The 23,542-nt window shown below is 36.9% G+C and overlaps 1 protein-coding gene across 1 annotated transcript; it reads left to right on the forward strand.

Annotated features, from left to right (window-relative positions):
- The first annotated feature begins 7,809 nt into the window (after positions 1-7,809).
- On the forward strand, positions 7,810-23,542 carry LOC140877563 (uncharacterized). Its single transcript, XM_073281100.1, has 6 exons — positions 7,810-8,047; positions 8,388-8,540; positions 21,610-21,671; positions 22,340-22,402; positions 22,508-23,026; positions 23,078-23,542. The coding sequence occupies exons 1-6, from the start codon at positions 7,810-7,812 to the stop codon at positions 23,540-23,542; spliced, it is 1,500 nt and encodes a 499-aa protein (XP_073137201.1).

Genomic DNA, 23,542 nt, shown 5'->3' on the forward strand with positions numbered 1-23,542 from the left:
TGCTTTTAATGATTATGAATTTTGATCGAAACACGTACACACTATTATTCTTTGCATTTACCTATTTGTGAGTGTTTTTGATTTAATATTCCTATATTTGATCCTATGCTACCTGAAAAGTCCTCATGATCTATGAATGTTTGAATTGAAGTTGGATAATGGTGTTTTGAACTGAGTTGCGAAGATTGTGAGTTTATGCGGTTATTTTGTTATTGGCTAAAACTTTCAAGTGTTAGTAGGTTGGATGAGATTGGATTTGATTATTTTTGAAATCATTGCCGAGGCCATTGTTCCATAATATTTCTTGACTATTCTTGTTGGTTTTAGAGATTGAGTTTTTAGAATTTATTGTTTTGAATAGTTTTGCTCGGGACTAGCAAAAGTCTAAGTTTGGGGGTATTTGATAAGTGTATTTTATACACTTAATTTGTATATGATTTTAATTATTAATTGTTTGTTTCGAGCAGATTTATGTGGGTATTTTGTTTTATTTGTGTTTACAGTGAATTATGGAATTTTGTGGAGAAAAGAAGAATTATTGAATTTATTTTGAAAATGGAAGAAAATAATAAAAGGAAGGAAAAAGAAGAAAAGAAGAAAGAAGAGGCTAAGAAAATAAAAAGGAAGAGAAAAGAATAAGGAAAAGGAACGAACAGGAGAAGACTTTGGGCTTTCTTAATGGGCCTTGTTTTAAGAGATAAAGCGCTTAAGGGAAGCGCTATCGCGCAGTCTTCTAGGAGATTGAAGAATAGAGATCAGAGAGTTATGCGCGGGCGCGTAAGAATTTGGAGCGGCCGCCTGTCAAAGATTTAAGCGTCGCGAGATTTCAGCGAAAGGAAATTTTATATTTTATTGGGCTTTTTGTTGGGCTTTTGTGTGAAGATATAAAAAGGAATTTTTATCAGATTTGGAAAGGGGGGAAGCCGCCACACACCACACGCATATCAGAGAAAGGTTGATCGTGAAGAATTTTCTGGAGATGATTGTTGGAGCTTTTACTTGAAGAACGAAGACGGAGTTCGATAGACCGGATACGGCGTCGACGACAGATTTGTTTCTTATCTTTTATTTTAATTCTGAATTTATGTTTGGATTTATGAATTATTGTTTTATTCAGAATTTTATTATGAACTAATTTTTTAGAGTCTAGAGGTCGGATGGAACCTGGTGTAGACGATTTCATGAATTTTTGATTTTATTGAATTGAGTTTGTTCTAAATTAATTGTTTTTCTAGAATTGATTGTCTTTTCAATTATCTGATCAATAATTAATTTGTTATATTTATTTGAAATCTGGCACTCGGGAGAGGAGATTTTGAATAGGACCATTGAAAAATACACTGTTAATTATTTATATCACTCGGGAGAGTGTATAATTTTAACAAAGCTTTTAAAAAGAACATTGTTTTGAATTGATTACTGCAAGTAGATTCTTAATAGGGATATTGAAATTGAATTGTAGTTGATATATTTTATTCGACACTCGGGAGAGGGAATAATGCACGTAAGTGTTCTTGGCTATTAATTCATTGAAATTCATGAAGATTAATTAATTAGGATTGACTGTTGTTGAAGCCAGGTGAAATCTAAACCTCTAGACCATTTTTCTCTGATTGATATTTATCTGAAAGTTGTGTGCGTGTGCGTGCTTTTAAACTCTATGATTATTTATTTTTCTTCAAAATTCTGAGATTTTGATTTTCTAGATAAAGTTTGGAATATTTTAATTACAAGCACTAAATATTTTTATTTTACTCCCTGTGGGATCGATTCTTGATTTTATCACTATATTAAAACTTAACACTCGTACGCTTGCGAGGAATTTTCAACAACAGTACAAAATAGATCAGATTGAGTACATTAGTTTCCTAATCGAGCATCGTGCGCACATGAATTGAGTACTATATATCGTCAATCGAGCACAAGCGAGTCATATTAACCAAACTAAGGGACACAATTGATTTTTCGGATGAAGTTATAGTGTGAAAATGTCGAGGTGAAAAATCATGGTCAGTAAACATCGAAAAACTTCAAGATATCATTCACACAAAAACTTCAGTCTAGATGAATACATATGAAATAAAATGTTTCACTAGTAAAGCAGAGGAAAGTATACCATTTCATAGTACCACCACTTATTGTGGTATTTCATGCGACTAAAATGTACAAGATTTTGTTGCAAGACAAATCCAACATATTGATTTAAATTATTGGTCAAGCTAATATCCTACTTTATGAGAAACAAATAAAGAAATTATTGAGTACAAAAAAATACCTGATCGAGTACAATGGTTTTGTAATCGAGCACAGTGTACACATGAACTGAGTACAATATGTCGTCGATCGAGCATAGGTACTACTTGATGAGGGACAATTAAAGAAATTATCGAGTACAAAATAGATCATATTGAGTACATTAGTTTCCTAATCGAGCATCGTGTGCACATGAATTAGGTACTATATATCGTCAATCGAGCACAACGTAGAGTGAGTCATATTAACCAAACTAAGGGATGCAATTGATTTTTCGAATGAAGTTATAGTGTGAAAATGTCGAGGTGCAAAATCATGGTCAGTAAACATTCAAAAACTTCATGATATCATTGACACAAAAACTTCAATCTAGACGAATACATATGAGATACAATGTTTCAATATTAAAGCAGAGAAAAGTATACCGTTTCATAGTACCACCACTTATTGTGATATTTCATTACCACTAAAATATACAAGATCTATATGCAAGGCAAATACAACATATTGATTTAAATTATTGATCAAGCTAATATCGTACTTTATGAGGGACAAGTAAATAAATTATCGAGTACAAAAAAGACCTGATCGAGTACAGTGGTTTTGTAATCGAGCATAGTGTACACATGAACTAAGTATAATATATCGTCGATCGAGCACATGTACTACTTGATGAGGGATAATTAAAGAAATTATCAAGTACAAATTAAATCAGATTGAGTACATTAGTTTCCTAATCGAGCATCGTGTGCACATGAATTAAAGTTATAGTATGAAAATGTCGAGGTGCAAAATCATGGTCGGTAAACATCCAAAAACTTCAAGATATTGACACAAAAAGAGTATACCATTTCACTGTAGATGAATACATATGAGATACAATGTTTCACTAGTAAGGCAGAGAAAAATATACCGTTTCATAGTACCACCACTTATAGTGTATTCCAACATATTGATTTAAATTATTGATCAAGCTAAATCCTACTTTATGAGGAACACGTAAAAAAATTATCGAGTACGAAAAATACCTGATTGAGTACAATTGGTTTGTAATCGAGCACAGTGTACATATGAACTGAGTACAATATGTCGTCGATCGATCACAAGTACTACTTGATGAGGGACAATTAAAAAAATTGTCGAGTACAAAATAGATCAGTTTGATTACAGACACTACATAAAAAAAACTTCAACACAGTGAACATATGAAACCCAAATATGCCTCATTCAACCCAATCTTTTGTTGTTCAAAGTATACCCAATATTTTTATATTTGTACTTATATTTGCACATATTGTACCCAATAAAGTAAATTTTGTACTAAAATTTGTGTTCAAAATTGATATGTATGAATAGAAAATTCACTTCAACCAAACTTTAAAAAAGTGAATACATGCAATATCAAACTTTTAACAAACATAAACATTAAACAGAAGAAAGATTAAACTGCTTAACATGAACCACAAACACATCAATAAATTGTCAACCAATACAAGGTTAACATAAACAACAATCACAAGCTTATGTTCTAATCTTGAGAACTTATAGGAATACAATGCAACAGAAAATACTAAAGCAACATCACATTAAAGTAAACCAAATCTCTGACAATATTTTCAATAACAAAAAAAATCACAGACTGTGTAAATCATCAATGTTTCCACTCAAATGTGTATGTCTTTTCACAGGTATCACCATGCTGTATTCTCCTTCTAGCCCTCTCTTTTTCCTGTTCACGTGTTGAAAAATATTTCAGGTGTCAGTCATATAGAATAAAAGAGTAATATTAAAACGAAACTAACTTTAAGATATTTAGTAATAATTAAAATATTGAAACACCATATACGTCAAACAATAATAGCTAGTTTATAGCTTCTTTGCAGCTACGCCTGTTGTGGACATCCCTATGACAACGACTAAACTTTGAAACACGTGATTCCACTTGCGATGTTATCCTCTTAGTCCTCCTACGGCCTGATTGTCTTCTCATACCAGGAGCATTGATTACATTTCCATCATCAACATAAGACTCATTCATGTCAAAAGTCGGGATAAGATTGATAATTCCATTGTATGTTTGGCGGTAAATCTCAATTTTGAAATACTTGTCGCACAAATCATAAAACGACATTGACTTCGACTCAATAGCGGCACAAGCATTCTTGCATTGAATCTTATTGATTTGTCAATATCTACATGAACAAGTCATGCCTATTAAATCAATAACAAATGATTTTTCACCTTCAACAACTTCAAACCTCCAATTACAAGACCAATTCACTCTCAACTTTCGAGATTCCACATATACGCTAGCAATAGACTTCTCCTTTTTTGGAATTAATTCTTTAACCATCACCAATGTTGATTCACGTCGATGGTGCATCATGTTCATGATTTTCACACGTATATGGTCCACCATACCCACAATAGGAAGATACCGAGCTGATTTAATCCAATTATTCCAACACTCTGCTATGTTACTATTTATAACACCACATCTATCACCAAGAAACAATGAATTTTCTCAACTTTGTGGCTCATAATTTACAATAAAATCCCTAGCAAGTGTCATGGATTCTAGGATATTGTTTATATGTTGTTCATACTCCTGCAAAGATGGATTATACACACCTTTCTTGAATGCCGAAGTCCAATATTTTTTATTATGTTTTGGATAGCTTCGCAGCACCTAAAATCATAAAAAATTGGATTAAAAACATATATTTATATACAAATAAAAATAATCAGTCTATATAAGAGTAAGTAACTGACTATTTACATGCTTTACAAAATTATCAACTAAATGTCTCAAACAATATGCATGATGACTATCCGTAAATAGTAACTTAACTGACTTGATAATACCAGGATGTATGTCATAGAAAAAAGTGTACTCATTGGATGAAATGCTTTGACATGAAAGCAGAACACTTCTCAAGTGATAACAAAACCATTCCCAATTAATATCATTCTCCGCATCCACTACAGAATAAGCAATTGTGAAAAGATCATCATTCACATCTTTCAACACAGCAAGTAGGATACAACCTTTATACTTATTATTTATATGAGTCCCACCAAAAATATCAACGGTCTATAACCAGTAACAAAACCAACTGCACATGTGTAAGGCCCGGTATTATTTAATTTAAATTCGAGAATATTTAATTTGGGAATATTTAGAGTTTAGAATTAAATTATAATATTCTTAAATTATTTAGGATTGAAATTGAATTAAATTACTTGTCTGGGGACTGATTTGCAATTATGCCAGAATTCAAGGGCTAAAGTGCAAATCTCGAAATTTGACTTAGACACTTGTTTCATATATGTACATCAACGTGTATATCATCATTTTCTTCAGAATTCCATCAGCCAAGATCGAGACTTCAGCTTCCAAGCAAATTTCATCATCTTCAATCTTTAATATCTCAAGATCCGGCCATCCGATTTTAAATCCGAGCATAGTTCTGGAATCCTTGCAACAAGATCTTCAAAGTTATGTAATTATTCTTAAGATTTAGTATGTTTTTAAAGTTTGGAAATTGGGAGAAATCAGAAATGATTGTATATTGATGTTCTTGGTGGTTTATGTATTGTTATATCGAAGTCGGATCGAAGTACAAATATCGTTCGTATTTCTTATGAATTTACAGCATGTATTATTTTTACACTTCTGATTATGCTGGTTTAGTGCTGATATATTGCTGATATGGTTGGATTTGAAGTTGTAAATATTTATAGCCTTGATATATTTCCGTTTCGGTTACCGAAATTGTGCCGTTACGCCGTCGGTTCAAGAGTTTGAACGAGTTTGAGTTTGATGGCTTGAGCTGAACATGATATGATTTCATTTCTGATATTTGTAGCTTGAATATCATTCATTTTCAAACTTGGATTGAATTTTGACGAGCTCGGGAATTCAGTCTTTGAACCGGGATAGATTTGATCAAGGTTTGAAGATATTTTGTCTTGAATGATTACCATGAATTGAACAGAATTTTGATGGATGGTTGGTAATGTTATTTGATCAGATTTGGAGCACAAAGAACCAAGAAAAGAAAAGGTATAAAATGACATCGATCGTCAAAGGGAAATGATACTCAAGATGAGGATTCTTGAGTTTTCCTATAAATCACATACTTGTTTAGTATATGAAATTGATGTTATTGAATTGATTTGTTTCATTGTCTATTGAATAATTGTTGAATTGATTCTAATGCCAAGGTTGGATACAGACCTTTATTTTCGAGTCGGATACGAACTACGATAGATGGATATCCATATCAAGATTGGATACTAATCTTGATGGAAGAGATCGGATACGAATCTTAATAGTAGAATCAATTTGTAATACATGCATTGCATATACTTTAAATATTGAGATGACATGTTTAAAATTGATATCATATTGTTATTGCTTGTATATGTCTTTTATACTGAGGATTATATTCTCACAGGATGTTTTCCAGCTGTTGTCTTATTTTGTATGTGTGCATGACATCAGATGGGACAGGAGCTAGTCAGAGACGACATGGGTAGCTCAAGAGAGAGATTTAGCATGTGGTGACTCGGGTTAAGATGTTTAATTGCTGTCAAACATTGTGTTTTGAAACAAGTTTAGCATATGTACATTCTGTGAAGAAGTTGTATGAACTTAATTGTTGAAGGTTTAGATCTAAACTTGTGTATTTGTAGCCATCTTGTGAAGTTGTAGTTGAATAAACATGTGGAGCTTCTTGTTCAAGTTAGTTCTTGCATGTATAATATGTTTTAATGATGTTTGTATACATAGTTGAGTTGTTATAGTTGCAAGTACATCATAAACCTTTATTTTGACAGCAAGAGCAGAACATTTTTGGTCCAGGCAGAGTTCATCTCGCTCGAGCTCCGCAAGGTGCGCTCAAAAGAACCATGTTGGGTTGGAAACCGAGAGCTGCTCGCTCGAGCGCGCGAGCATGCACTCAAGAAAACCATGCTCGGGTCTTTATTTTTAAATTTTTTTTTGGTTTGCTTACTGATTTGCTTGAACTACTTCATTAACTAAGATTAATTGTCCAAATAAGAATTGAGATTAGCACCCGAAATCCCGACAACAGGTGGTATTAGAGCGAAGTTTGTTCTTGGACAAAGATAGAAATGAGTGAGCGGGGTAGATCGAGTCTTATTAATTGATTGGTTCATTCTTATTGCTAGCATGATTAGGTGATGAAATTGTAAAAGCATGATTTATCGCTTTAATATTTATATGCTTACCTGAATATGTGAATTGATTGGAAGCATGAACTATATGAGAATGAATTAGAATTGGTTCTCGATCAGAACTTGATCTCTTGATGATGCATGAATATGCTGGTCAGAGGAGGGCTAAAACAGAATTGTTTCATAAGATATATTGATGATTTTGTGCACTAATCTATTTGAATATCAGATATGCCTCCTCGTAAAGCACCGATTACTAGATAGATAGTAGCCGTTCCTCAGGCAGAACAGGCTCCAGTGCAACAACCAGTTGCAGAACCTTAGAATGCACAGGGTAGTACATCTGCTGATCCGATGGATTTCACAGCTACGCCCATGGAAATCTTACTAAAGAGGTTTCAATCATTTAAACCGCCAACTCTGAAGGGGACTGAGAATTCCGTTGATTATGAGAACTGGCTAGAATATATTGATCAGTTGTTTGATTCTCTGGATTATTCTGATGATCGTAGAATTAAACTTGTTGTACATAAACTTCATGAAGTTTCAAAAAGTTGGTGGATCACAACAAAGAAAGCTCTGGAGAATCGAAGTAAGATTGTTAAATGGTCTGTGTTTAAAACTATGTTTTATCAACGTTTCTTTCCAGTCTCCTATAGAAAAGATAAAGGAGAAAATTTTCTAGCCTGCAACAAGGGCAACTGAACATTGAAGAATATGTGGCCAAGTTTACTAGTATGCTGAAATTTGCTCCGCACATAGCAGAGAACGATGAAGCTCAAGCGGATCAGTTTATAAATGGGTTGAATCCGGATGTTTTATGTTGGTAAATGCAAGAGGACCCAATAACTTTGCATACACACTGAATAGAGCAAAAGGAGCGGAATCTGGTTTAATTAGACAAAGAGGAGCAATATTTGTTCCACTGACAGCTAAACAACCTCAAGAGCAGCCACAAGTGCCACAACCACCACTGAGATTTGAGGGAGAAGGTAGTAGAAGTGGTAAGAAAAATTTCTTCAAGGTTAAAGGGAAGCAGTTTAAAGGATCAGGCAGCATTTGGGAGTTGCCATCTATGCAATCAGGTTGGTCATTTTGCTAGAGTTTTCCCACAACGTGGTTCTGGAAATGTGCAAGGTGCAGTATCATCGAGATCAGTGAATCATCCTGAGTGGCAAGCATATTTAGTACACTCATTTCAGCCCCATCCACCATCACAGAGTAGGCAAGGAGGAAGCCAGACTGGGAGCCAACCTACGAGATAATAGCCTCGAGTTTTTTCCTTGACTTAAGAACAAGCTCAGGAAGCACCTGATTACGTTATAGAAGGTAACTATTCTTTTTTGGTTATCCTGCTTATGTGCTAGTAGATACAGGTTCATCACATACATTCACCTCTGAACAATTTGCCATATTACATGCATTACCTGTCAGAAATTGTACACTACAGTTGATTGTTTTCAGAAGGTTGTAATATTCAGTTGCCGATGTCTTTCCAAATGAAATTCCAAGATTGCCTCCAACTCGGGAAATAGACTTTAGTATTGAACTGATTCCAGGTACACAACTCATATCTAAAGCTCCTTATAGAATGGCACCTATAGAATTGAAGGAATTGAAGGATCAATTGGAATATTTACTTGCCAAAGGGTACATTAGACCAAGTGTTTCTCCTTGGGGCACTCTGGTATTATTTGTACGGAATAAAGACAGATCAATGAGACTTTGTATTGACTATAGGCAACTGAATAAAGCAACGATAAATAATCGTTATCCTTTGCCTAGAATAGATGATTTATTTGATCAGTTGCAGGGTTCGTCTGTATATTCCAAAATTGATCTGAGATCTAGATATCATCAGTTAAGAGTTAGAGATGAAGATATCCCTAAAACTTCATTTAGAACAAGGTATGAACATTATGAATTTATAGTCATGCCTTTTGGATTAACCAATGCTCCTGCAGTATTTATGGGATTGATGAATAAAGTGTTTCAAAAATATTTGGTTGACTTTGTCATAATTTTTATCGATGATATTTTGATCTTTTCTAAGAATCTTTGCGATCATGCTGAGCATTTTAGAACTATTTTGAAAACTTTAAGAGCAGAGAAGTTGTATGCCAAACTGTCAAAATGTGAATTTTGGTTGCAGAAAGTTGTGTTTCTTGGACATATCATTTTAGGTGAAGGAATTTCTGTTGATCCAAGAAAAGTAGAGACTATGATAAATTGGCCTAGACCTACATCTGTATCGGATATACGGAGTTTTATGGGCTTAGCTGGTTATTATCGCAGATTTATCAAAGATTTTTCCAGCATTGCAAAGCCTATTACTCAGCTAACTCAGAAAAATATACCGTATGTCTGGACTGAAGCTTGTGAGGCCAGTTTCATTGAATTGAAAAAGAGATTGACGAGTGCACCAGTCTTGACGATTCCTTCAGGTACTGATGATTTTGTTTATTGTGATGCTTCTCACAGGGGACTAGGATGTGTGCTGATGCAGAGAGGCCATGTCATTGCTTATGCCTTGAGACATCTGAAGCCACATGAGTCCAGATACCCAATTCATGATTTTAATTGGCGGCCATTTTATTTGCTTTGAAGATATGATGAAATTATTTGTTTTGTAAGACCCGAAAATATTAAATTATTAATTATGGGATTTGAGAATTAAATTCCATATTATGGGCTAATATTGATTTGAGAAGTTATGAAAATGATAGATTTAATTTCCGAGTCGAAAAGATTTAATTTGAGAATTTATGGATTTTGAGAATTAAATTCCGAGAATTCTTAAATTAAAAAGAATAAATATTCGATTTGAATATTTATGGAATTTAAGATTTACATTCCATGTTTCGGAAATTAAAGAAGATGAATTTGGAAGATACAACTCGATCAGGGACTGATTTGCAAATATTGACATTTGAAGGGTTGAAGTGCAAACGGTCGGGATTATTTAATTAATCCAAATTTAATTTATTTTAATTTGAGTATATTTAATTTGGGAATATTTAGAGTTTTGATTTAAATTCTAATATTCTTAAATTATTTTGGATTGAAATTGAATTAAAACGACGGCCGAGGACTGAATTGCAATTACTGAAGATTTGAGGGACTAAATTGCAATTTATGCAATATCTATCCAATTTAATCAGATTGTATACGTGTAATTCAGTGGAAATTCAGAATTAGGAAGAACAGGGCTCGAAACCATTTCCATTTCTTTGAATTCGATTGTTTCAAAATGCCATAACTTTTGATCCGCTCGTTCGATTTCAATTCCGAAAGATGTTCTGGAATCCTTGCAACGAGGCCTTCGATTTGATGTAAGGTTTATGATGTCTTGAATAGGTTTTGAAATTCGAATATGGGCAGAAATCAGAAGTTGATTTGTTTGATCATGTTATCGATATTCTAGCGTTGTATATTCGAAACCGAATTGAATCTTGAGTATTGAATGAAATTCATATGATAACCAGCATAGATTTCGACTTGTGTAGCATCTGATTATGCTGGTAATTAGCTGGTGTTGATGATATATAATGATATGAAGTTATATTCGAAGTTGATATTTCGTCGGTTACCGATTTTCAGTCGTTATGCCGTCGATTGATGTTTTGAAACTGTTTTTGATAGTCTACGATTGAGCCAATGATCTGAAGATCATATACTGATTTTGTTAGATGATACTCTTTACATGTCAAACATGTTACGAGCTCAATCAACTCAAGAGGTCGGATTGTGAACAGAGGAAGTTTTCTTGCGGGTTGAATGAGTTGTTTCATAGTAGATTGATGTTTTGATAGCCGATAATTGAACCGAGATGTTCTTTGAGATGTTGCTGATGTTGTAGCATCTTTATTCCTCAATTTCAGATTATTTTGAAGTCTATTGACTCGAGAACCTGGACTTTGTCGAAGGAAGAAGTGAAGGTTTGGAAATGACTTGATTGAAGATGTATTGATATTTTGATGCGATTCTGATATGATGAAATTGAACGAAGTTTGATATATCTGTTTTGATGATTATGTTCAGATTTGAAGTATTCAGGACAGATGATATACGAAGGTATAATGACGACATCGAGAGTCAGGAAGTTTGAAACTCGAGAACGATTCTTCTTGAGTTCTTCCGCCAAAATCACATACGTATTTATTGTTTTGTTTTGATTATGATGTTGTCGATCCATCACAGGTAGTGGATCTTTAATTTTGAGTCGATATGATTTTGATATGATGATGATACGAATTGATTCTATACCAAGGTCGGAGGACGACTTTATTTCCTTATGCCAAGGTCGGAGGACGACTTTATTCGAATCCAGAATGATTTTTATAAATGGATATCCATGTAAAGATCGGATACGATTCTTGATGGAAACGATGTTTTATGAATCAATTCTTTATTGACAGAAGCGTTAGTTACTCTATATGTTGAGTCGAATTGAGATAGAGTCGATATGATTTATTTAACGCTTTATATATGTTGCTTATACTGAGATTGTTTTCTCACCGGAGTTTATCCGGCTGTTGTTTTGTTTTGTATGTGTGCATCACAACAGGTGGGGCAGGAGCTAGTCTGAGATGACATTGATAGCTCGGGAGCGAGACTTAGCAAGTGTGGACTCGGGTTTTAAGAGAAAGAATGGTAGTTTGATAGCCTTGATTTTGCTATGAAACTTGAGACTTAGAAGCTCACATGTGAAGATTTAGTGTAGCTTATTGTTTCATGCTTTTATGCTATCTATTTGATGTAATACTCTTAAGATTTGATTCTTGAGCATGGCTATATGTATATATGCATGTTCTGAGATATTATAACATGCTTATGATCAGTTTTTATTGAAGATTCTGGCCATTGTTCTAAGTTTTGACAGCAAAATGTATTCTGAACTTGTTCTGGAAATCATGCTCGCTCGATCGGAGATCTTTGCCGGATCGAGCGAGGCTTGTTATGTATGGGCATAAACGGGAAAAGTTTATGCTCGCTCGATTGGCGATTTTTGCCGGATCGAGCGAGGCCATTTATGCTACAGACCGAGAGCAATGTCTTCTTGCTCGCTCGATCGGGTGTTTTTCACCGATCGAGCGAGGCTCCGATATAGAAAAAAAAATAAAAATTTAGCTCTTGGTTTGTATTATTTTCTATTGTTGATTAATTGTTGTATTAATCATTAATTGCCCTAAGATGAGATTAGTAACCCGAGGTCCTCACATGTTTGGTGATAAGTTTGAAATTTATTTTGATCATAAAAGCTTGAAATATATGTTTTCACAGTCTGAATTAAATATGAGGAAATGAAGATGGTTAGATTTATTGAAAGATTTTGATTGCGAGATTAAATATCAACTAGGAAAATCCAATGCAGCTGCAGATGCCTTAAGTAAAAAGGTTTGTGCTTTATCCTTATCTACGATAAGTGTATCTAAATTGGTAAAAGATTGTTGTATTTCTGGATTGGTATTTTAGACAGATATGCAGCCTATCAAAGTTTGTGCTATTCAAGTTGAACCAAAATTGTTGAGGAGAATAAAATAAACCGAGAAAGTTGATCAGAATATTCAGAAGTAGATTGAGATGGTCAGATCAGGACATCAATCAGAATATCAGGTCAGTGCTGATGAAGTTTTATATGTGAATAACAGAATTTTTGTACCAGATATTTCAGACTTGAAACAACAGATTTTGAAAGAAGCTCAAGCAGACGATTCAGTATTCATCCTGGTGGCAGAAAAATGTACAACGATATGAAAACTCAGTTTTGATGGAAGCAAATGAAATCTGATGTTACAGAATTTGTATTTTGATGTTTGAATTGCCAACAGGTAAAAGCTGAAAGAAAGAAGCCAGGAGGTCTGTTACAGAGTTTTTCCGAGATTACATTTTCAAGTGCACCTTTCCCTCTCTTCTCTCTGATTTCTAGGCCTTCTAACTCAGATCTAGGGAGTTCTAGGCATCCTATTGGGAATCCGGAAGTGGCATAGCGATCCCGACATCGAGGCGAAGATGTGCCTATGTTTTGAGGCAATTGTCATCAGCGGGCTGACGACGGACGCATGTATAGCTATGGTCTCCTTAAATTATTTAGGAGTATGCAATAGCTTAGTTAAAGCTTTTAGAGCTTAATTATTGATGCATGGGTATTTGCATTGTAGAGCTGATATAGGCTTGGAACCTAGAGTGGGACTGCTAGGAACTGCCTGTAGAAAGGTACGTAAAGTACAGACTGAGATAGCCAGCGGGTTTTGCATGCTTATATGTTGCATTTGTGTGTCATATTATTATGCAGCATGTGCATATCATATTGTGCCTGTCCATCTTGTGAGATGAGCCATGTAGGGCCGCTCAGCCCTGTATGGACGGGTGATGTCTAGTGCCCAGTGACTGACGGGTCATGGGTGATTAGCATCTGGGGACACAGTCCACGTCCTATAGGAATGAGCAGTGTCGACAGGATTTGCTCCTCGGGTTGTACCACTCATGTTCTAGGCGCCATTACTGAGCAGTTATATACAGTTATCCCAGATATGGATACCCTATCATTTGCATGCATCATATTTGTATGTTTTACCCAGTGCTTTCGTATTGAGCTTAGAGCTCACGTCCAGTCTTTTCTGTGTATTTGGACACCCCATTCGACGAGGCAGGTGTAGGTGCAGGATTGAGCAACCGGAGCTTGGAGTAGCCAGTGACCAGTGAAGACAGCAGGATTAGCTGAGGTTTTGCCTTTAGGCTATTTATTCAATTTGGTTGTATAAATCGAATTGGTTTAACCGGTTGTATTCTGTCGGTTTTTTTTTATTTAAGTCTTCCGCAGCAATTTATTTAATGCATGTTTAATTATGCTCTTAACTTTGATTAGGTAGTGGATCCGGGTAGGGTCGCTACAGTATCTATATTGGAGTGGCCTTGGATTTCGAGATTTTCCAAGAGCTCTATGCTCCTTATACATTTTGATTTAGATGATTTGGGGGCTATAATTGAGTGGCATTGGTTGAGTTATCCGATGGCTGCGATTTTAAAATAACTCTTTATAGTGCTCCAAAGTCTAGAGGTACAAGTTGTACCACATTCACCTCAAAAGAGAGAGTCGGTGAGTTGTGGTGATATCTTGGCCTTGGGATCCCAACCGACGATTCGAAAACGACATCCCTTTGAGTATCCGATTTAAACAATCTTGAACCCCGATGACATGCATTGCATTTTAATGCATTTTGAATTGTATTGTTATTATATTCATGTTATTGAATTACTACATGAATTGCATGTCTATTTGATTTCATTTCATATTTGAGTTATTAGTTGCTTCTGCCTGTTTGTCTCTTTTACTGGGAATATTATTCTCACCGGAGTTATCCGGTTGTTGTCTTGTTTGTATGTGTGCTTGACAACAGGTTGGGAAGGTTCGAGTCACAGGCAGCATGACTAGGTCGAGTTGGGGAATGATAGAGTGAGGACTTGGTTTTAAGAAGTCGAACCTTGCATTCGAACTCATTTGTATTTTTTTGGGAGTTGTATATCTTGGAATGAAGCATGTTAAGAAATTCAATCGATCGAGACTTTATGTTGAACATAAGTATTTTATGAAAGCATGTTCTGGCTTTGAGAATTGATATAGCATGTATTTCCACACCCCGTTTTATTTATGAATGTGAATGCATGTCGAAAGTGAGCTCGAAAGCCTTATTTTATTTTTATGCCGGACAATTATGCCCAGGTTGCCCGCGCGTGAGCGAGATTGTATCTCGCGCGCGCGCGAGCAACAGTCCAAGGGCCCAGGATTTTTAGCCCGCACGCGAGATCTGCATCTCGCGCGAGCGTGAGCACCCCGATTGGTTTCTGGATGTGCTACCCGCGCGCGCGGGAGATGACCTTCTCGCGCGAGCGCGAGGCATTCTAAAAAAAATAAAAATTAATCATGTTTCTTATGGCTTATATTGATTGTATTATCCGAGAATAGATGTCTAGAATCGAGGCCTCACAGACTTGCACTTTTTCCATCTTTATCTGGTATTCACGGTGTTTTTTACGTCTCTATGTTGCGGAAATATCATCCAGATCCTTCTCATATTCTTCAGCCTGACGAGGCCGAGCTTGACGAGACTCTGAGCTACTTTGAGCGACCGATTCAGATCCTTGACCGAAAGGAGAAACAGCTCAGAACCAAGTCGATTCCTTTAGTGAAAGTTTAGTGGAGCCATCACGGAGTCGAGGAAGCGACTTGGGTGACAGAATCTGACATGAAACAGCGGTTTCCAGAGTTATTCGGATGACGTGAGTTCTTCTTACTGTCTTGTGTCCTTTATCCTATCTTATGTGATTGATTCTTAATGATTTCGAGGACGAAATCTCTTCTATTTGTATTTTATTTGAGATAATCAAAGATTTTAGAAGTCGAGGGCCGATTTGTATTTGATCGGGGACTACTTTGCAATTTTTGAATTTTTCAGGGACTAAAATGCAAAATTGGAGTTTGTTAGATATTTATAGCATGTTTTGACTTTTTATTGCAGTCCATCTCCTCCTCCATCTCGCCTACCTCCATTGAAGATGCCCAAAGCTCTCTTCAAGCTTTATGATTTCATTTCCCGGTCAATCCGTCCGTTAGAATTTATTTTCGAAGGCAGATTCGTAATCCGGGCAGCGAGAGCTTCGTTCTATAGTAAGTTTTTCTCCGATCAGTTATACTTATATTTTTGGATGTTGTTAGAATCGATTGAGTTTCGGTTATGATGTTCTTGAGCTAGTTCTTATCGTTTATTCTCAGTCGGTTTTGAAAAAGAGCATCGCTCGGAATTGTTATGATTTTTGGAAGCCTATTTTGAAAAAGTGGATTTTGAGATTTGTTGGATTGGGACTGTTATTGATGTTTTAGCATTGTATTGAGTTTATTTCGATGCTATACTGCTGTCTATGTTTCCGGTTTGATCAGAATATAGCCGTTATGCCGCAGGTTTGAGTTTTGGGATTTTGATTCGTTTGAATTGTCGAACCATTGGAATTTAGGTTTGATTGTCGTTTTTGATCTTATTTTGCCATCGTACAGATTCTTTTGAAGTTGTTGAGCCCAGAGTTAGTAGAATTCGATCGTCGAAGAGTTAGACGAAGAGCGGTTAAGAGTTTACCTTGAGCCTTTGTTATTTTGGTTGTATGAATTTTGATATAACCTCTTTTGTAGCTTATCCAGAGTTGGAGCAATTTGAATCGAAAGGTACAAGCAGACATCGTTTTAGCGGGATAGCACACTCAAGACAGATGTTTCTTGAGTTTCCCTTAAATCACATGCTTGCAGCAATACTTGTTCTAGAATGGGAAACTTGTATTTTGTTGTTTGAACTTTTGTTATATGGCTTAATGCTTTACGTTTTTCTTATGCATTCTTCTCGAGCCTAAATCTTTGATTTCAAGGGTTGTACGACCCTTTTTGTTTAGACGTTTTGGGGGCTATATTGTGAGTGGCCTGGGTTGTAGAAGTTCACCTAGTGTCAGCATACTCCTTATAGTTGCACCAAAGTCTAGAGGATGGAGACACAGGGCACCACCTCAATCGGGAGAGTCGGTGAGTTGTTACGTGATCTCATCCTCGGTATCCCAAAAGCATTGCAGCAATTCCTTGTTTATCAGAGTTGATATCCCAATTTTAAAGACATTCATTTCATTCGTATTAACATTGAATATGTTGTCTGTATATCCTATTATTGAGATATTACTTGTTATTGCATGTTATGTTTCTTTTACTTGGAATATCATTCTCACCGGAGTTATCCGGCTATTGTTTTGTTTTGTATGTGTACTTGGCAACAGGTGGGACAGGATCGAGTCATAGAAGACTTGGTTAGCATCGAGATCAAGGAATAGAAGTTAGACTCGGTTTAGAATTCGAATCAGCATGTCAATCTATTTTATGTTTTGCGAGCATATTAGAATTTGAACTTATTTGTATTTTGTATTGTAAGCAAGAATCGATGCAGATACTACCGAATCGAATGTTTTTCAACACTAGACTCTTCTTGTATTGTTCTAGGATAGATGGATATTTAAATGCATGTGTTTAGGTTTGGAATGGAGTTATTTTTGGTGGAGTGACATTTTGGAGCGAGAGGCCGGCGCGGGCACGCATTCGGAGCTTGTGTTTTAGGCGAGGCTCGGGCGCGGGCGCACCTAGTTTTGGCACGGGCGCACCTGGTTCGGGCGCGAGCGACTTTTTTTTAAAAAACAAAACTTGTGGCTTTATGTAGTGACCCTTACCCGGATCACCTACTAAACAGAACTTATGCATGCAATTAAACAGATATCAGAATAAAACTGCGGAATCCAAATAAAATTATACAATCCCAAGTAAAGGAATCTGTAATTATCCAATAATATACAACCAAATCGAATAGCTGTATAAACCCAAACAACAGTAATAAAACCTAAGCGAAGCTCCAGCCGGCCAACCGCTGACTAGCCCCTCCTGGATCCACCCTCCTCGTCCAATCGCAAACCTGCCCCATGGAATAGGGTGTCCAGAAAATACAGAGTACGAGACGTGAGCATAAAACGCTCAGCACGAGAGTATGAGTATAATGCATGCAAAGTGAACTCCCTATAGACTCGAGGTCAAGGATCAGATAACAGAGATAGACCGGGCCCTGGTATGTAGCACGCTGTGCCGTCGCTTCAGGAGGTGGCTCCCATACCGAGATAACCGTGGATACGCCGGACCCAAATCGATGGAAGTCCATCCACTAACAGGATAGGGTACAACCCTACTAACAGACATCTCGAAGGAGATACAGCAAGATGCAAATGAATGCAGCATAATATCATGGCATATAAATCATGCAGTCACATAATACATGCATACTCAGTCAGGATATCTCGAACAGTACTTTCGTACCTCAATACAATGAAAGCTCTACCAACTCTAGGTCCACGCCTATAGTCTGCTCTACACTGCCAAATGATACTACTATCATTAAAGTGCTCTAAAAGCCTTAACTAAGCTATTGCATACTCCTAAATATTTATAGGGAGCAAAAGCTATACCTTCGTCCGTCGTTAGCCCTTTGATGTCGATGCCTCCAGAACTTGGGCACAACTCCGCTACGACTACCGAACGCCTCTCCGACCTCCGGACCAAGCCTAAGAAGACTAGAACAGCTCCAAAAGGACTAGAAAGGAAAGGAGAACTCGGAATTGGAAAATGAAAGTGAAGTCTCGGCCTTCTATTTATAGACAACGATCGGAACTTCCGATCCTTGATCGGAACGTCCGAACCCCGATCGGAACGTCCGATCCTGCCATCGGAGCTTCCGAAGATCCTGATCTGCCACGTGTCAAAATATCACTTGTTGACTCCGGATAGGGGTGATCGGAGCTTCCGGTCCTGATCGGAGCTTCCGATCCAACCACACGTCATGCCTGACGTAATAACATCGGTGCCTCCGATCGCTCATCGGAGCTTCCGATCCTGTTCGGAGCTTCCGATCCTGCCTTCGGAGCTTTCGATCCGTCCAATACCCAATTCAATTAATTAGCATTAATCCTTTAATTACTCAATTAGGGTACGGGCTACTACACTTTATGCTATGGCTTATTGTTGTTGCTTGAGAGATTTGTTCTTGATTAGATGCTTAGAAACGAGGTCTCACATCGTAGCAGTGTTGTGCCTTCAGTTTAGGGCAATCGTCATCAAAAGGCTGACTACGGACGCAGGATTCAGTTAGTAGCTATTAGCCTAGTTAAGCTTTTGGTAAGCATTTAGTGATACAGTACGTCTACTTTTAGGCTTGGACTAGAGAGATAGTATCACTAGGTTTATTATTTTGATGCACGGGCGTATTATCCGAGAAACCCTGTGTAGCGACCCAACCCGGATCCACTACCTAATCATAGTTAGAGCATAATTAAGCATGCTTTTAAAATAAATCGTTGCGGAAGACTTAAATATAAGCAGATCGACATAATACAACTGGTTAAATAAGTCAATATACAACCCAATCGAATTACAAATAATCCTAAGGGTAAAGACCTACAACTAATCCTGCTGTCTTCACTGGTCACTGGCTACTCCAAGCTCCTGGTGCTCAATCTTGCACCTATACCTGCCTCGTCGAATGGGGTGTCCAGACATACAAAAAATACTAGACGTGAGCTCTAAGCTCAATACATAAGCAATGATATATAAAATATATGCAGCACATATATGTATTTAAAATCAAGGTAAAACAGTGTACTCAGGGTGCCAAGAATATGCAGGGCTGTGCCGGATAGCTAATCCGCGGTGCCGCTCCCATATTCTCCTACCAACTATAGCATCTTCTCCATCGTCGTGGTCGCTCCTAGTGATAGAAAAACCAGGGGCTGAGTCTCCCCAATCCTGACTCGAATCCAAAACAGGACACTTGGTTCATATGGAAACTGGCAATACCCACCTCGAGTCCATGATGAGTTACAAGCTCCCTATTGAAATTGTCAGTGACTCACATCGTACCAGATGCAGTCTATTAAATGATGTGATTTAATGCATGCTATTTAAAAAATTTAATTTTTATGTTTAATTATGTGAATAATTATAATCCTGAAATTTATGTGATGTGATGTGATTTTTGAAAATTTTAGGTTCTAATTAATTGGGTCGTAGGGATGAGGCTAGCCCTGAGCAAGTTATGAAAATTATTTTAATTAAAGTTTAAATTGGAGGTTGTGTATTTTATTTAATCGAGAGAGTTAAAAAATTTTAAAAGGTTTTAAATGTAACTAATGGGCCCTGTTGGAGCCCATTAGTCACAAAATAAATAAGCGTTCAGAATTTTATTCTGAACTCTCAATTATTTTTTTCTCTCTCTAAATTCCTCTCAAGTTCTCTCTCGCTCAAACACTGCGATCCAAGGCTAGGGTTCTTCATTCTCAAAGCTAGATCATCCCATCGCTCAGGTTAATTCCAATCAATCAATTTAGGTAAGTTTTTACTGTTTTGAAACCCATTCAAGAGTATATGTATTTTAAGGTAAAACCTAAGTGATTGATTTATGATTTATGCATGTTTCTTTTTCTGAAATTTATGAGTTTGATGTTTAAACGTGAAGCGGGAGGCGTTCTTGATGTCTTTGGTATATCTGTATTGGAGTTTGATGGAATTTGAATTATGATGTAGAATTTTGATGCGTTTTTGTTTTTTTTTTAAGATCTGAATCAAAACTTTTGATGTTGGTTGTTTTGGGGGTAAATTCTTTTCAAATATTTGAAGTTTTGTATCCGGGAATGATTCCTTTTAAATGAAAAATATTTTGAGTGCAGGAAAAACGTTTAAAATTGAGAAACGTCAGAAATAAAAGGTGTAAAGGTGGCTAGGTGTCGCTGTAGAAGTTTTCATCAGCGAGCTTCAAGCACACCTTTGTGCCGCTCGAGCGAGGGCATGCTCGCTCGAGCGGAAATTTCCCGTGCTTGAGCGAGCAAGGTTCTGCCCCAAAAACTTTAAAGTTTGCATGTTCAGTCCAAAATTCAATTATATGATCCTTTAAGCTCTTAAGTGTTTTTAAGGCATTGTATGGAAAAAGTTTCAAATTAGATTGTACGAGATGGACGGAATGCCTCACGTGGATTGGTCAAGTTATGTATTGCATGTTATGTGACTTTCTTGTGAAAAAGTAAATTCTCATGAAATGGTTTGAAGTTTGTAAGCATGTTAAGATCACGAGAAGTTTTATGAGCATGATTTTACGATGATATGAAACGTTATGATATGATAAGATTAATGTTATGTTGCATGAAAATGATTTGATGTTGTATATGAATTTGTGGTGGAAAAACGAGACGGAAGATACAGGGTTTTGGATTTTCGGGATGAGCTCTGAAAGTGCCTTAACAAAAATACGTGCTCAAAGATACAGGGTTTTGGACTTCCGGGTTGAGCTCCGGGAGTGCCTTCCCAAAACATGTGCTCAATGTAGGGTTTTGGATTTTCGGGATGAGCTCCGAAAGTGCCTTCCCAAAATACATGCTCACATGATGGTTGCCACAGATGCATTAATTTCATCACTTAGGATGCTAAGTTTTACTATGTGTTATGTTATGTTATAAACTTTAAATTTCAAGTTTTTATGAAAAGTTTTTATGCATTTCTTGCTGAGTTTTTAGACTCACTGTACTTGAATGGCGCAGGTAACGACGATGTTGATGAATTCATTGATGACTATGTGGGCGGGCATGAAGAGGAGTCGAGGGTCGGTCCAGCGGGCAATGCATGAGTGCGATACTTATGAATGAGTTTTGTAAAAACAATTTTATGTTTTGAGGGGAAAAAAAATTTTGAATTTTAAGTAGATGGCCATGTTTGGCAAAACCTTTTAAATGTTTTTTTTTCTTTATTGTGACATTTTAATACGCTTATTTAATAAAGGAGATGATGCTTCCGCAAAGTGTATTTTTCTTAAAATTTTTATCGTCTAGTATGTATGTTTGAGTAACGCTCCGATAGAAAAAATTGGGACGTTACAGCTTGGTATCAGAGAAGTTCGCTCTGGGTTTGTCGCACGCATGCATACTCGCCACGACCCTATGCTTCGTCTTCATGTCTGTAAGTTTTTAGGTTATGAATTGTTTAAGATGCATGATAGTATTTACGATTTAAGAATTTTGCATGTTTGAGCATGATTTTTATGTTTAAATAAGTAATTAAGCATGTGGACTATGTGGACATCAGGATCATGGCTCACCGTAGGAACCAGAATAATCAGGGCGATCAAAACAACCAGTTTCTGGCTGGGTTGGCAATTCTGTTGCAAGAGCAGAGTAGAGCCCAAGGGGATCGTAAATCCAACAGTTAATCCAAGCTCAAACGGGTGGATGGAACAACAATCAGCCATTATTGACCAACACGATATTTAAGCAGTTTAAGGATCTAGGGCCACCGGAGTTCAAAGGAGGAGCTGATCCCATTGTAGCCGAGGAATGGGTGTAGTCAGTGGAGACCATTTTCGAATACATGCATCTCACTGATGCATACCGTGTGAGGTGTGCCATCTTTATGTTCTGTGATGATGCACGTGTTTGGTGGCAGGGAGCCCGTTATGCTGTGAATATGACTACTTTGACTTGGAATGGATTCAAAGATGTGTTCTATGGGAAGTATTTCACTGTCAGCACTAGTACTAGACTTGCTAGGGAATTTCTGAAGCTCCGCCAAGGGAGCATGTCCATTGCTGAGTATGTGAAGAAGTTTGAGAGGGGGAGATACTTTGTACCCATGATTTCTGGTAATTCTGCAGAGGAGCTGAAGCATTTTATGGAAGGACTGAATGCCACTATTCACCGTGATGTCAGATTGAGTGGGGCGAAAACTTACCAAGAAGCGGTCGACGAGGATATGTTATCAGAGAAAGACAGGAATTATATTATCAAAGAATCACAGGCAAAAAAGATCAGCTACCAAGGGAGAGAGCAGCAAGGGTCTAGTAAAAAGAGGCCGTACCAAGCTCCAGCTCAGAGGAAACCGCAGCAGCAGCAGGGCCAGATCACCAATCAGGCGCGACCTCACGGGCAGAATCAGTTGACCGCCAATGCTCCAAAACCAGCAAATGTACCAACATGTCAGAAATGCAAAAAATCTCATGTAGGTCAATGCATGTAGGTGACTAATGTTTGCTTGTTATGCAAGAAGCCGGGTCACTATCAGAAGGACTGCCCTCATTTTAAGGAGCCAGTCAAGGGGAGAGTGTTTGCAATGACCCAAGAACAGGCGGATCCAGATTTTGCAATCGTCACATGTATGATTTGTATTGCTGATTTACCTGCTAATGTGTTGATAGATACAGGAACTACCCATTTTTTCATGTCTGTTAATTTTATGATGAAATCAAAAAAATTTTCGGATAAGTCCGTTTCGGGGTTTAGTGTGTCGTTGCCTTCAGAAGAGGAATTGAAGAGAAGCAGGGTGGTAAGAAGTTGTAAGATTCAGATGCAGGGTTTAGATTTGCATGCAGATTTCATTATTTTGGAGATGTCAGATTTTGACGTGAATTTTGGGATGGATTGGTTGTCTCAGCATGAGGCCACCATAGATTGCAAACAGAGAACAATATCTTTGAAAGTTTAG

The sequence above is a fragment of the Henckelia pumila genome, chromosome 2 (genome assembly GCF_033568475.1).
Source record: "Henckelia pumila isolate YLH828 chromosome 2, ASM3356847v2, whole genome shotgun sequence".
NCBI lineage: Eukaryota > Viridiplantae > Streptophyta > Magnoliopsida > Lamiales > Gesneriaceae > Henckelia > Henckelia pumila.

Bases quoted from the DNA above. Each gene is read 5' to 3' on its own strand.
- LOC140877563 (XM_073281100.1), top strand. From the start codon at position 7,810: ATGGATTTCACAGCTACGCCCATGGAAATCTTACTAAAGAGGTTTCAA. The intron at 22,403-22,507 runs GTGTAGTCAGTG...GTTTGGTGGCAG, and splicing joins CCATTGTAGCCGAGGAATGG to GGAGCCCGTTATGCTGTGAA. The intron at 23,027-23,077 runs GTACCAACATGT...CAATGCATGTAG, and splicing joins ATGCTCCAAAACCAGCAAAT to GTGACTAATGTTTGCTTGTT.